At 45.2% G+C, this 15,961-nt stretch overlaps 1 protein-coding gene across 2 annotated transcripts in view; it reads left to right on the top strand.

Annotated features, from left to right (window-relative positions):
* Positions 1 to 629: 629 nt before the first annotated feature.
* ACSL1 (acyl-CoA synthetase long chain family member 1) overlaps positions 630 to 15,961 on the top strand; it is a 41,574-nt gene continuing 26,242 nt past the window's right edge. The window contains exons 1-2 of one of the 2 annotated variants that reach the window (XM_069788206.1): positions 630 to 724; positions 10,011 to 10,238. In XM_069788206.1, the coding sequence (XP_069644307.1) occupies positions 10,044 to 10,238 (195 nt within the window). In that variant the 5' untranslated portion in view covers positions 630 to 724; positions 10,011 to 10,043. Of the gene's footprint in view, positions 725 to 5,008; positions 5,089 to 10,010; positions 10,239 to 15,961 lie in introns of those variants that run through there. The other variant, XM_069788199.1, reaches the window with a different exon arrangement.

Genomic DNA, 15,961 nt, shown 5'->3' with positions numbered 1-15,961 from the left:
AGCAGTGAAGAGGACTGCCAGAGGTCGCTGACAGGGCCCCAGCTGCCCCTGCTTTACCGGGATGCACCTCAAACCCGCAGCCCCCCCCCCCCCCGCCCCAACAAAGCTCAGCGGCGCCGAACCGATGACTCCCCGCATCGCAACGAGGTCATCGGCCGCCGCCAACGCTCTTCCGTGCCGAAGCCCGCGTCCTCCTAGCCCGTTCGTTCCGGATGCAGACGCCCGTCGCAGAGCCGCGAGAGGAACCCCCCTCGCAGGCTGGCGCCGCGGACCTGTCAGGTGCAGAGCGCTCCCCGCCGCCGCCGCTCCCCCCGCCCCACCGTCCCTTCCCTCCAATTTGTGCCCGCGCGCGCCGTGTCCCCGCCGCTCCCACCGGGGGGTTGTACGAATCGCTGTGGCACCCGCCGACCGGCAGCCCGAGACGCCCGAGCGATGTCCCGGGCGGCCGGGCAGCGGCCAGGGGAACCTCCCCCCCGCCCCCCCGGAGAACGGCGGGGCCGGGCCGCGGGCAGGGGCGGGGAGGGAGGCGCGGCGGCGGCGGGCCGGCCGGGGCCCTAGCGCCCGCCGGGCGGCGCGGGCGGGAGGCCGGGCGGGCGGAGGAGGAGGAGGAGGAGGAGGAGGCGGGCTCGGCACACGCACACGCCGCTCCCGCCGTGCTGGGCTTAAATAGGGCGGCGCTGGGGGAGCCGCGCACAGCCGTGGTCGTTGTTGCCGCCGCCGGGAGGTGAGCGGGGTTCGGGGGGGGGGGTGTCGCCGCCGCCGCTGCTGCCGCCGCCCGGGGGCGAGGGGCGAGGCCGCGGGGCCCGGCCCGGCCGCGCTGAGGGCCGGGCGGCGCCGCCGCAGGGCCGGGGGCTGTCAGGGAGGCGCCGGCCGCAACCTGCCCGGCCGCCGCTGAGGCGGGCTGGCTCTGCCGGGGCCTGCCGGAGCCGCCGCCCGGCCCTCCGCCGCGGGGCTGGGGCGGCCTGCGCGGCCGCTGTCACCTGCGGGGCCGGGCGGTTGGCGCCGAGGGGCGGCGGGTGCCGGCGGGGGCGGTCCCGGTGCCGGTGCCGCCGCCGCTCCCCTCGGGCTGCCTCTCTGGGGCTGCGGGGTTTTCCCTTCCGCCCCGCGGTGGGATCAGCGTGCCCTGGAGCCGGCTTGGCTTCCCCTCGGCACAAAAGCCCTCGGGAAGGCGCAGCAGCCGGCCGTCCCCGGCCTCCCCCCGGCGCTGCGGCAGCCCCGGCTGGCAGGGCATTGTTCCGGCTCCGGCGCTGCCCTCTGCCCCGGCCCGGCCCGGCCCGGCACGGCCCGGGGTAAACAACTGGGGCCGCAGGGTGGTCGCCGCGGCCGGCCCCCGCTGCCGGCGAAGCAACCCGCTGCGCCGGCCGGCCGCTCGGCCGAGCAGCAGGTAGCAGCAGGCTGGGCAGCGCAGTGCTGCGTGTTAACCCGAGGGCTTTCACGTTCGGTCGCTGGACCTTGTCTTCAAGTGGGTTGTGCTTGCGGGCATCGGTGCAGCGTGTACTTGAAGCAGCTTTTTGAATGCAGCGTGGAGTTGAAGCAGCTTTTTTTTTTTTTTAAAGCAGTTGAGAGCGCATATGGAAATGTAGTGTGAGGCAAACTGGCCTAAAATGGAAGGTTGAGTGACTTTGACTTTGCAGGCCTCCCCTCTGCTGTTAGGTAGGACTTGCAGTGCTACAGCGCAGCGATTTAGCCTGGTTTACGCGATGCTTTTGTTCTGGGATGCATACACTTCTCGTTCCTGTTGAACAGGAATTGCAACACTTAAAGCCTTCTGAGTTTCCAAAGGGCATGTCTGTGAGCTGTCTGGGGTATTATAGACACCCTCTTGGACCTAGCAATCCATCTAAACATATGCCTGGCTTGGGTTAGAGTCCAAGATATGATGGTCAGGTCCTGTGATAGGAAAGAGTGACATCTAAAGAAACTGCTATTGAAATCCCATGGTTCTATATCTGTACCTGTACTGCAGAGCTTCATGTGGTGTTAACAGATTTGTTTCATCCACAGTGCTTTACAGGGAACCATGGGGTCTCCTGAGCCCGCTCAGGAGCGTTTGTATTCGCCTCTGCTTTGGAATGTGCTCTCAAACTCACAAGCTGAGATCTCTCAGCTCAAGAGATTTGGATCAGATTTCTTGGATCAAGAAATTCTGAGTGTAAGAAGGCATTGAGTTTACTGAAAAATACCTTTCTTTTCCTCTTGTAACAATAGCAGTGTTAATAACGCAAAAAACGAAATACAAAGTTTCTAGTAGAACCATACTGTTGCTGCCTGATTCTTTAAAGACCAAGGATATCTAGCTTGCTCGTATCAGAATACGAGGATGGCTGATGGGGGACATCTAAAGCTTGTAATTACAAGTAGCTGTTGTGCGTAGTGTACTCAAATCAAGGTCTTGAGCAAATGGCCTTAGCCTATTCTGAGGACTGCATGACTGTAGTGAATTTAAAAGGTGGCTTCTAAATTTGGAAAATGCTGTTTTACAACTACAAATCAGCCAACATGAGGCTGAAAGTAAGTCTTCAGTTCTTGAAAAGCAAACCCACAAGTAGCCTGTTGCTTCAAGGGCCAGTACAAGGTTGGTATCAGTGGAAAAACAAAACCAGTAATTCAAAATGGAAGGAAAGACAACTTTGAAATAGTTATCTGGATAAGTGACTCTCCTGTTTCTTGAGTAAAGTCTCTGTAGCTGCTTCTCCTACCTCATTGCTCTGCTAGAAATGAATGCTGCATGGGATTTTTTTGAGGAGTTAGAGGTGGGTTACACCTTCTCTGTCCTGGGTGTGTTGTTCTCCGGTGGGGAAGAGTAAACCATTTCTTCTCTCTCTCTTTCCCTTCCAAGAAGACAACACTTTGACTAATGTGAGCAATAGAAGGTAGTAGTAGGTTTTTGAGTTTTGTTTTTTTCTAAATCTTGGTAATACAGTTGATTGAAATGGGTAGACTCAAAAAGGCTAATGGCACAAAATTTTTCAAATGTGCAGCAGAGAGGGGGAGAGAGATTCTGGCCCAAGGGTATACATTGCTTGGTAAATTGGGCTTCTGGTAGTCTTGTGAATAGATTGCCTGCCATATCCTACTTCCCTGCTGTGATAAATTACAAGCTCAGATATGTTAAATATTTTAATATGTTAAATATAACCAGTGGTAACTCCCCAGAAATCCTCACATATAAGAGGGAAGACAGTTTGTTCATTGGTAAATGGCTTTGCGTGAGAGTTTACAATGCCTTGTGGCTCAAGGTAGTACTGCTGTACAGCATTGACCTTTACAGGCGGTAGGCTGAACCCTGGCTGCAGATGAGGGGCTTGCATTTCTGTAGATCCTGCCTGACTCCTGAAACAAGGACACTTGGTAACACAAAGCTTCTGCTCTCTCTTGCTGCCTTTCATGTTGGGAGTTACTCATGTACAGAGAGTAAAATATGATAGTAAAATATTATTTTTGGTTAGGATTTGAATCTTAGTACTACTGGTAGTTTGTCCAAAACAGACTGAAAACAGCTTGCATGGTTTTATAGAGATACAGAGGGAAAATGTTTGTTTTGTTTTTTGTAGTTGGACTGTTTAAGGCTTATAGCAGAAGTGCGTGATGTCCTGTTTGCAGAAGAGGATTTCTGGCTTTTTGTATGAATTATTGTTCTTAAGCCCAGAACTCTTAAGCTTTTTAGTTCCATACTGTATGTGCCTTGTTTTGAAAACTCAGAGGAGATACATGGATGCCTTAATACCTGAGGTCAAGAGTTTGCTTGATTGATCATACTTTCTTGTGAAGCTGGTGTTGGGAGGACACTCAGCGAACCAATTGCTTCTTTTAAGTACTTACAGTCTCATAGTGTTATGGGTTATGTTTTTTTAAAACAACCTTCTGAATGTAAACGCTATCTAGTGTGATGCAACGTGGCTTAGTGTGCCAGACCCAGGTTGCCTTCTGGTAGACTTCAGGTGACAGAAGTATGAGTAAGAAACTCATTCTTGCAGAGTCTCAGGTGAGCACTTGAAGCATGTGTTAACTTGATGTTGCAGACTGGGCTTTCTGAATAGTAGCCTTTTCCTGTGAGGAGTAGAATGAATAAGTTGGTATGACCTACTCAAGCTGTTAATGCCACAAGAAAGCTGCTGGTTTGTAGCAATTTGCTTCTGTAGGGCGATTTTCTTCTGAATTGTATTTGGATTGAGTTTAAATTAACGGAGTAGTGCCATGATGTACTTGTAAATCAGAGTTGTAGGGATGCAATTCTAATGGATAGTAATTCAGGCTACAAAATAGATATTTGTAAGCGTCTTCTGTGGTCTTTGAAGATGAGAAACTGATAAGACTGTTTAGTAACACATTGCATGTGTATAGGCATGGATCAAAGGAAATTTAAATCGATCACTCTTGAAGGTTTTAGTGGGAAGTATTGGTTTTCCTTTGTATACAGGGTTACCAAGTGCTCCTGGAGGACTGTAATTGCACAAAAGGCATTGAGCAGATTCTTGTCATGTGGCTCAGCTCCTGAACTTGAATAAACTCCAGTGACCTCATTGGTGTGCACTCAGATTACTTGTTGGACATCATTAAGAGGCAAGAATCCAGGTTTTGTTCCATTTGATTGCAAGAGGATTGCAGCCAAATGGCTGAGGACAGGGCTGTGACTTTCCTTGTAGATGAGGACAGAGCCTTGACACATCAGTATCAGATGTATTGCTCCTTAAAGGTTGCAGCCAGAGTCTTAACTTTAGTTGCAGTTTATGAAGTAAATCACGATGGCCCAACCAGTGGGGCTGAATCCAGCTTGTAGCCTGCTTCCCTCTGGTCCTGCCTTGTCCCAAATGCAGGAATAGAAACTGAACCTGCAGAGGCAACGTGAACCCACTGCATGATGCCCTGTGGTTGTTCAGAGCCAGACTGGGGGGCTGAAGGGGGGGTCAGAGGTGAATATTAAGGACCAGACCTGCTAGTTCTTCTCTGTGCGTGGGAGAGGTTCCTCACTAACAGCTTTTTACTTCTTCCCTCTTTACTTTTGCAGGAAAGTCAATCTGTCAGTTCCTGCTTTAAAAGGAGGGTTCATAGCTCTGAAGCCTGGCTGGGTGATCCAGGTGATTCTGGGTAAGATGAGATATTAAGTTCTTTTAGTAGGGAGTGTGGGGGTGTAGGTGGAGGAAGAGGAGGGCAGAGTAGTGGATTAGACAGTTCAACAGTACTTGGTTTGTTCAGGAAAGTCCTTTGTGGCTAAGGAGAGGCTGTCACGTCATGCATGGCATGACATGACAAGCTGCACCGCAGGAGACATCTTGCTGTCGTATTCATGTTATACAAAGCTTAAACTGAGGATTCTCCTTCAGGTCTCAATTACCTATGCTCCTGTGCTGTATCTTGAGGGTGGTTGTGGTTTCCTTCCTGGTTACAGTTTGGCTCTGTCACAGGTGGTTGCAAGACCTCTGTCCAGTTACTGCTGTGACTGCAGGGCAGGGGGAGGAAATCCTGGGATGAGTTGCATGCAGTGTTTGGAGATGCATGCTTAAGGTGTAGTATTACAACAGTCCATCCCTTTCCCCAGCTGTGCTGTCTTGTTTCCTTCTGGGAGCCAATCTGTTCATCCAGACAAGAGTTGATCTAGCTGAGAACTAGCATCAGAACTAACCCAGGAAAATGGTGTTTGCCAGCTCACCTCCCTATTGTGACTGCGCAACAAATGAGTGCCTGGCCAGCACAGAGAGGGTTGTGGGAGCATGTATCTGGGACAGGTTGGACTGACTCAATTTAAGCTGATTGTAAATGCACTCTGAGATTAGGATTATGTATTTTATTCGGACAAAAGGATTTCTCTTGTTAATAGCCAAAGCTATTTGTTGCACCCTCTTTTATACTCAATAAAGGAACTATAACATGATTCTGCACTTGCTCTTTCAAAGGATGAGTGGAGAAAGGCTTAACTAAAACAAGAGATTCGTGGGAGCTGTGCAGTTTAACCTGTAATAGTAAGAAAACCACAAACTGCAATGGCAAGTAGCTATCAGGATAACTCAAAGGTATATGGGTGGCTGATCCCCTGTTCCAGCGTATCATAGTGAAAACATCTTAGTGTCATATTGCTCATAAGAGATAGGCAACTTGTCTTGTAGCTTTCTCCTGCCTGCAAGGGTCTGTAGAAATAACACAGCTACTTCTTTTACACAATGTGGTGGACCTGCCTTTAAGGCAGGCCACTGCAGTGCTAGTGTGCCATTATCTAAATATGAGGATAGAGAGGAAGAGAGGCCATTGCTATTTGGGGTTGTTTTCTTTGCAATACAGAAGCTGACGGCTGCTCTCGTGTTCTCTTCCATTGCACTCGAACGATGTCTGGCTATGGATAGACAATAGGCAGGCTGCTGCCCGCTGTAAATAGCCCATTGTACGCCGAGAGTAGGAGCAGCAAAGAACGGCAGAGTCCTGCCAACTTGGGTCGTTGCCTTGAGATACTGGCTCTGCTGTAAAGAATGAGTCTTGGGTGCTGCGGGGTGTGTGTGTGAGCAGAGAGAGCTGGCTTTGTCTGAGCTGTCCAGAACTCCTTAACCGAATTGATACGAGTTCGGAGGGATACTTTCATGGGCTAGATTTTGGGAACTGCTGTTCCTGTGGAGGTGGCCGGGACAGCTAATTATCTCTGAAGCAGTTTTGCCCTGTTATTAAGAGCACTTTCCTGTATCTGGTATTGTTTCTAAACTTAAAAGCAAACAAAGGTCTACTCGTTGCATTGAGGAAAAAGTGCTTTTGACCTCAAAAGTTGCCCATGCTGCTTCAAGTTTTTTGCTACATGTAGCAACCTGAGTATCACAGACTGGTACTTCCCTCATCCCGGATCTTCTTCCTTTGGGTCTCCAGCTGTGACTTCTAATCATTTGCTATGTCCTGTCTTGCACAGGGGCTGAGTTTCTGAGTCTGTTCCTTGTGATCCAGATTGCATGAGAAACAACTGCAGGACCTGAGTTTGGCTTTTTTGCTTGTCTTGAGTGAGCAGACTTAGCTGGGTCCTTCCTTGAGGAAAAGGAGTGAAAGACAGATCCTAGCTCCACTAGGAAGATCTTTGTACCTCAATCTAAAGGCTCTAAACTGCTCTCCTTGGTCATGGTAAAGACCCTGGATGTCTGATGTGAATGGAGCATAAGCCAAGTAAATACTGAGATGGATCAAAGAAGGCTGGGAGGCAGTGAAGCCTCCTTTCTTGATGGGGCATATTTGGATGCATATGTTAAGAACATGAATTTATTCTTCTTGCATCTGTCTTTGTCTTAAATACAGAAAACAAGAGTTGATAAAGTGTTAAAGCTAGGAATTGCTTAGTCTTGCAGAAAACTCCGTCCTAACCTTGTTTTTTGTGCTGATGAGGCAGAAGGTGTAATAAAAAAATGTCATCCCTCAATATAAACCTAAGCAGTAAAATGTTTCATTATAACTGATAACTTGCAGTATAACTGCTCAAAAAAGGTTTTATGTTACAGGCTGTTCTACAAACAACTGGTCAAAGAAATGAAAAGTAGTGGTGTGTATCTCTTCTCTTCACCTAGGCTCAAATCACAGCAGCTCCTTGACTACAATGGGACTCATGTGAAGGAAATTATCATGTTTACTTCAGTTCTTGTTAGCTGTAATGGCACCACAGCCTTCTGAAAAAGTAACTCTAATTACATTGCATTCCTAAATCATATAGTGTGTGTGCAGGACACATCATGACTAATGCAGAGAGGTCAAAGGTGCTTATTGTGGGGCTTGAGGAGGAGAGAGCTAAGCTTGCTCTTAGCCCTTATGTACATTATAGCCCCCTTTTCCTAGTTTCATAATTTGGTGTCTATGATGTACACAAAATGAACTAGTAAGCCAAGGCTTCCTTGTTGGAATGAGTTTTTATTCTTACTGTTCATCTGTGTATATTAAAACTTAAGAGGTAGCTTTCATGCCTGCAATGCTAATGAGCATGATTTGATGCATAAAAAGCAACAGCATGGTAATACTAAGTATTAAGTCATTAATTAATTTTTTTAATCTCTTTATGCCAATGGAAGATGAAGAAGTTCCTCGTTAATATATTCAGTTCTTCTCTACCTTCCATCATAGCTCTGGATTTTGAGTATAGTCTGCTGTGTATCACAATGCAAATAACCAAAAGGCATTTCTGTGTTGTGCACTGCATATCTAGGTGATGCAGCCCTGTACCCTGAGGCTATGCCATAAAAGAAAAGGGCGGGGGCTGAGGGAGAGGGCAGTGCCTGCAGGCTGGGAGTGCTCCGTGGGTCCCGCACCCTTCCAGAGATGGAACTTGATTCCATCCTGACACTGCCCCCATCCGTGACCTTACTTCAGCCTGTCCTTCTGCTAGCATTGAGAAACCATGGGGCCCTTTGAACTAACTTCATGGCTTTTTTGGTCTCTCTAGCAAATCCTTGTCCAAATACTGGTTAGACTTGTTGTGAACTAGACAACTCTTGGGCTGCCTGGCTGAATAACTGACTGCAGCAGTAAAGATTTCAAGGGCAGACTGTAAACTAGAGATTTTCCTGTAGAAATATGAAATCTTAGCCTGGTATGGTTGGTTTTAAAACTAATAAGCATATAATTCTGCCTGTTTGGATTTCAGCGTCTCCTACGCTGCCATCCTGCAGCGGTGTATTGTTACACAGTACGTTCTAGCTGTTTAAACGCCTATTTTGACATTCTTTAGGTCCTTTGTTTGATTTTATTGTCCGTAGGAAATGGCTGGACCTAAATTACCTGAGTAAATGCGTCTCAGCTCTTGGAGCAAGCCGGGGAAGTGTGGCTTCCCCCCACCCCACCCTGGCAGGGGCCATTGTCAGCCCTCCCTGGGTGGCGGGAGGCTGAGCCGGTGGCAGGCGCCTGTGAGCGCTGCTGCGGGGCAGGGGCAGGGGCAGGGGCAGGGGCAGGGGCAGGGGCAGGCAGGGGCAGGGCAGGCAGGGGCAGAGGCAGGGGCAGGGCAGGCAGGCACCCTTCAGCGGGCGGTGGGGTGACTGGGTGCGAGCTGCCATTGGCCCTGGGCAGGCCGGCTGCCTGCTGCTTACCTCTCACCTAGTGGGCAGGAGCTGGTGGGTTTGGCATGTGACAAATGTCCCGGGAGACCTTGGCTGTAGAGGAGAGCACCAGCTGAGCTGACTGCAACGCTCCCCCCCTCCCTGCTCCCCGCCTGCGGCTAGGTCTTGCTGTGGAAGATCCATGTCAGGGAGCGCTGGCGGGGAGCAGCCTCTTTCAGCTCTTCCTTCTGTGTGAACGTGACAAATCAAATGTGCTTCCTGTGCTTGATTATATTGCTGTGTGCCGCTGCCTTGGGCCGCCTTAGATGCAGCTTTAGTCTGCCTCATGACCAGAGATAAATTGCTGGCGTGCTGCTGGGAGAAATAGGAAGCTTGCTAGCATAGAGGAGCTACGGGACGACATTGGCTTTGAAGGCAGCGTGCTGTAGTGAGCTTTCTGTGCATGACTGAAGGGAGAGTAGAAAAGAGAAAGTTTATTTTACTGAATTTAAGAGATGAAACATCCTGCTCTTGCCATGCTACTGTAGGATTAGGATGCTCTCTGTTACGTTAATGCAGGCAAGTTAACATCTTATAGCCCTGCCCACCCTCTTTCCTGTTTGTCACTTACTGTTTAAACAGTCTTACAGGACAGCTACTCTACAAATAACTATTTTGCATTTGTGAAATGCTGTCCTTAAAAAAAAAAAAAAAAAAAAAAAAAGCAAAAGTTTTGTTAAAATGCAGTGTCTGTTAAAAGCAATATTAAAACCCTGAAGAAATTGCCTCTTGTCAGCCTCACCTGTCTGTCTAGAGTGTGAACCAGTAATTGCTTGCTTACTTAATTGCAGCACAGAAGTCTAAAGGTATTGCCTGGCCTAGTTGCAGATCAAATTATTTTGATAGTGGTAAGCCAGTAGGACAAAGCATACATGACTCTCCCACAACAACAGTGAATCAAAAGGGCATTTCAAAACTTTGTGTGTGATTTTTTTTTTTCTTTTTTTTTTTCTTTCATATCAACAGATTCCTGCATCAGGACAACCGCATTGAACTGCAATGCAAGCACATGAGTTGTTTAGACACCTACGAATGCCAGAACTTGGGGATGTCAGACAGTATGTGCGCACCCTTCCGACAAACACGCTGATGGGCTTTGGTGCTTTCGCAGCTCTCACAACCTACTGGTATGCGACGAGACCAAAAGCACTAAAACCACCATGTGATTTAGCAATGCAGTCTGTGGAAGTAGAGGTAAGTGGCACTTTATGGATGCTGTTGCTCGCTGAGTTTTGAAGCCTAAAGGTGGCATTGAAAGAGACCAAACAGTGATTTATGCAAGAGTTTTTCTAAACTTGAAGGGTGTGGGGAATACGTTTCAGGGCATGGTTGTTTTTTTTTTTTTTCTCTGAAACATGGCTTGAATTCAGTTTTTTGACTTTCTGAATTTGAAAACTCGTTTGAGGGTTGAGATCATAGTGGTAGTAACTAGCATGGGAGAAAAAGACTTTGTGCTGAGAAAACTGAGCTTGTGATCTGACTAATGGCAGGAAACTTGTGCATGTTAGAATTGGCACAGTGTAGTTTTCAATTCCTGGCCACATGTTTAGGTGGTGACCTATTAAATTAGGTCTTGGGGTCAGAGTATGTACGCTGATGTATACTGATGAGGCTAATACTTTTCTGTTACAATATTTAGTTTATAATAGCTGACAGATGAGACTTTATATTGGGTTACAAGCATGAAGAGGGTACTAATTGTCCTCAAATGATCTGTGGAAAGATATGTTAGTCCTGCCAAGAGACCCCAGCCATAGGGTAAGTTGAAATTAAAGAAACCACCTGCTATACTCTGGATATACTAGCTTAGCTTTTGTCTTATGCTTTGTAGAGGCAGACAGAGTTGCTGTTAGGTGGTGCTTTTTGATAGTGAAGTCAAATACAGAAACAGTCTGACTGGGAGGAACTGTTGCTTAGAAGCAAATATAGACAACTGATTACATGGCTGGGCTTTCCTGAACAGCAGTTATCAATTCCCCTGTTCACTACAGAGTCAAGATTTTACCACTTATTTCATTCTTTCAAGAGTGCCTCTGTATTTCTTCAGGGTAGACAAGGTGTTCCTTCCTTTTGAAGGAAGGAGAGAGCTTTGAAAGGTTGTGGTCTTCAAGGGAGATACTTAAAAAACATAGGATTGTAAAGCTGATAGTTTCTTGCATTAGTCTTGATAGTCAGAAACTACCACTACAGATTTTTTTTTTTGTTATATATACTTGCAACTGAAGTCTCCCTTTACAGCACATTGTTCTGTGTGGATAGACTGCATCTAGTTGTCCTGTATCAAATAACAATTAACATGACTTCTTGTGCTTAGGAGTAAATGTGACTACAAACTGATGTAAGCAAATGTAGCAGAGCAGTTTGAAATTTATAGTAGGCAAACTTTCATGAACTTTAGCAAAACAAACTCCTGTCATAGCCTCAAATCAGGCGCTTTCTTTGCAATGTTTCCTGATATTGAGGAATGAAGCGTTAGTTGACCCTTCCATTCAAAAGTTTAGCTGGTACCGTTTATTTCCTAATCTTCTTCCCAGTATGGTATACAGTAAGCTTACTGACACATCATGTTACTATAGCAAGTAATGGTCTGCTATTAGAAGTACACAAAGAGGAAACAAAAATATGCCCTGGCAATGTGATAATTGCCAAAAATACCTCTTTTCAAGGAACACGTGTAGAGTGAGGACCCAGAGGTTAGATCTTCTCTTGGTGAGCTTTCCCAATCCTGACAGCAGCCACTTAGTGAGTGGAGTTGTCTTGCAGAGCAGCACATTTTGGTGGCTGGAATAAACTAGCAGTGAAAGCTTTCCAGCTGTGGAGGGCCTCACTAGTCAGTACAGACTTCAGCAGATCAGGGGCTTTGCACTGGAAGATGGTAAAACAGTGGCTCTTAGCTGGCTATAAAACCAGTGACAAATGCTTATTTGCTTGAGACTCTTGACAGTGGTCTCAGTTCCCTGCCTTTACTTCTTCAAGCTAAATTCCTTGTCACTGCTGGATTCTGTGATTGAAATCATTCTTTGGTAGTATGAGACTTCACTAAACTACTTAATGCATCATTCATCCCTATTGTACTAATTAACATCAGCTCTCTGATGAGGGCAAGATAGGCATAACAGCATTATTTTTCATGGCCTCTTCTGGAAATAAATTTTAATAGGAAGACTGAACAGTAGTAAAACTTAAATGAAAAACAGCTGAGTGTGTTAGCATGTCTTGGTCATAAGAGCTCAAACTTTGAGAACATGTTGAAATAAGCAAGATCTGTCCAGTTTTGTTTATTGACAGTTCAGATACAACTCTTAATGTAATGTTGTAAACTGTATCAAACTGTAATCAAATGAGAATGTATGTTTTGAAGGAAGTTTCAAGTGTCTGTTAGAACTGGTACTTTTATAACAGTAACAAGAGTATAATACAGTGCTTGGGATTCAGTTTTTCACTACATTTTGCTTAGAATTTCATTTCACCTACTCCATTCTCTTATACATGTGTTAAGATGGATTGTCACTTTCACAGAATAAAAATGTCAAATACTGCTCTGAAATTATGTCTTAACATATTTTTTTCTGGCTAAACAATACAATATTAAAAGGAATAAGCACTGTGCTCCAAAAAAGACATGGCAGAAGGCAATTCCTTTTCTCTACTGTTTTAATATCTAATCTACCTGTTCATTAATGATAACAATTTTTAACTATAAATAAGCTGCTTAATTCTTAGTTGTGACTTATTTCCTTGGCCTCTAAAAAAGTTACATGAAGTCACTGACTGGAGTAGGGTTTCTACATGTTCTGATAATAAATCTTGATAACTTTATATGGGAGGAAAAAGATCCTATTTACTGCTGTTCAGGTCACTTCCCATCTCTGGAAAGCCTTGATTTGATAGGCCAGCACCCAGTGACCTATTTTAACCATCACTGAGTGAGCATAAAGATTGCATGCTTAGTTGAATATCAGTACAAAGAGTTACTGAAAGTATCAGCTCTTCTAGAGTAGATGCCACAATTAAAAGACGTGGAGTACAATCTTGAAAGTATGCATACTACAGTTACATTTCACTGAAAGAAACCCTCTTGTCTTCAAAGCTCCCAACCTGATCTCTCTTCAGGGGAACTTCTCAGAGGTATAGGTGACAATCTTTCAGGATCCACTTGAATCCCTTGTCTGTAGGAGGGGAGACAAGATTAATGAAGAATAATTCTAAATAAAGTCTGACTAGTGTGAGACTGCATTGCTGAGACTCATGCTATACTTGATCATGCACTACACTAAGAATTTCAGTGCTATAGTAATGGTAGAAATAGGGCATTAGTCCTGTGTTTTGCAAAGCTTGTGCACTCTTAAGGTCTGTGGTTGTAGGCACATGTGAATCTGTCTGCTTGTAGATTGCTGTTTCCATTGGTGACTGGTAGCTGAACAACTCTGACTGTTGATTTGAGTGCAGGTGTATGGCTGTCAAATATATTAAGTCTTGCTTTAAAAACCCAAATATTTCTATTTGGCTCAAGTTCTACTAAAGCATGTAGAAGGATAGGATATAAACAAACACTAGGATGTCAGTATTTTCTAGTAATAAGAGTTTGGATTTGTGACTCTGGCTTTTTTTTCCCTTAAGAAAAGACATTCAAATATGGAGACAGGTATTCAACTCATGAAAACTTTTAAACCTACTTACATTCTCCTGATACATTACTAGAACTCTAGCTTGCCTTGTCTAATCAAGTGATTCTTGAAAGACATGTGCTCATGTCCCTATTAAACAATCAATTTTAGCTGTTCTGTGCTTACCTAGGGATTAGCATGCTTAAAATTACATGGCTGGTTTGAAAACTCTAGTTTATACTTCCTGCTGCTCAGAATATCCACGTTGGGGTGACCTAAGCACCACTTGCTAGTATACTTTCCCTCTCAGGAAAATGGAAGTTGGGCCTCTTGCCTCTGAGGCATGGTGGAGACAACAGTGTGTTTTGACATTACTGCTAATCCTAAGCAGCCTGTGTCAACAAGAAGCAAACCCATGCCTTGAACAAAAGCAGCTATTTTATGTGACCCAAATAGGCATTGATAGAGTAATATATGCCTCTGTTGTAGACTAAATCTGTTTTTTTTCAGCTGCTGCTATTCTGAACCAATGCCAAGGTTTTACTTGATGTCCAGCACTTGGCTGTGTAATGGGTCAGTTTCCTGCAACTCCCTGAGCTGCTGCAAGGGCTGCCTTACATGAGTAACCAGAGGCTGTTCTCACATTAATAAGATTTTATTGTCTGGCTCCTTAAGAACACTTTGGTAACACTGACAACCCTTTTGAGTGCTTACCTTTGTACTGGACAGATCTGTTAGATCCCATCCAAATAACTTGTGTGAAATCAGCCAAACATTCCAGTCCTGAGATTCAGGTGTTTGGTGGTTGTAACGACCTGTAATTTTTAGAAGAGTGTGCTGCAAACAGAACTTTCCCTGATATTGCACAAATATTCTGGATAAGAACCCTTTGGACAGGCCCTTAAAATAGTAGTTCTTTCTACTCTCAAGCAAAATGTAGACCAATACCATAATACTGCCTAGTAGATGAGTTCAAACTGGGAGCATAGGTAAGGTCTAGATGATCTTCAGTATATCCAGGTGTATTTCACTGCATTTCTGAAGAATAACATTGAACTCCTGATGGTCTTCACACAAGGAGCTGGGTGTTTTTCAGCAAAACTCTTACTCTAAGGCTATTGAAAATTCAGTTAATGTCACTTTACTTTGGGAAGAAGAATAAAGTAAGCAGAACCATAAGTTGGTTATGTTATCTTTTACTGAAAACTCATGAGAACTGATGGGGTCTTTTTAATAGTAGTCTGTAATACAGTTTCTGTTTTTTCAGAAGGACAGTGCAATCAGTCTTGTATCTGAGCAATGTGCTCTCTGTCCGAGTCTCATCCTCAAATTTGTTTAGTGCCTCAGGCCCTGCAAAAACTGCTTTTGTGGTGCTGAGTAATAGGGTATGTAAATAAGACAGTAGTAGCTCAGATAAGGAGAAAACAAATATTTCTTGACTGTTGCCAAAGGACAGCTTAGGATATTATATTTCACCCGACACAGGAATTGTAGCACATCAAACACAGTACTGATACATTGCACTTGTTGATATTACCTATGACTGTGGTTACAAACTACATACACTGTGTGGTCTTCCTCAGGTTAGCTCCAGAGATGGTAAAACTGGGAAAATCAAGAAGCTGACCTTGGTTATCGTAGATCTGTGAAACCAGTGCAATAAAGCAAGCAGTCTTGCTTTTCTTTCCAGGCAGAGACATGTCCTAGTGATTTGTTTATTTTCTATAGAGTAGATGTTGGTTGGAGTGCAAGTATGCTCTTGAATTTCTAATGTTACAAATTTTTAGAGGTAAGGCCGTCATTAACTTGTTCTGGGTCATGTTCACAGTGTATGTTTCTGCTTACTGTCAAAGGAGTGGCAAGAACTGCATTACGCATAGCATTTTGCTAAAACAAGTTAGACTTGTTTCAGTGTTAAAATATTTTTTTCCTCTCTGATATGCCTTTAATGTGCTAGCTGCTTTCTGTGGACATGGGCAATATGGCATCCTCTGCAGATAAACCTGTGTTTGTCTAGCTTATACATGAACAGATGCTCTCTGGTCTTCCAGGGTACTTTGAAAACAGAAAAATAAAACAATGGCTGGGAAGAGCCTATGATTGCATATGAATAGGTTTTTGATGTTGTGGATGATGGCACAATTCAGGCACAGATTTAGTTAGTCCAGGATTTGACTTTGTGAAAGAGCCAGGAGTTGACTACAACCACTGATAGAGAACCTTATGCAATGTTTACCCAAGACACTCTGTTTAACCAGCTAGGCTTTTCCTGCTAAGAACTCGCTTGTAGGTGTCTGTCATCATAGCAGG

The sequence above is a fragment of the Haliaeetus albicilla genome, chromosome 1, assembly GCF_947461875.1.
Source record: "Haliaeetus albicilla chromosome 1, bHalAlb1.1, whole genome shotgun sequence".
NCBI lineage: Eukaryota > Metazoa > Chordata > Aves > Accipitriformes > Accipitridae > Haliaeetus > Haliaeetus albicilla.
Note: the sequence above shows the minus strand (reverse complement) of the source record. Positions and strands in the feature narration are given on the sequence as shown.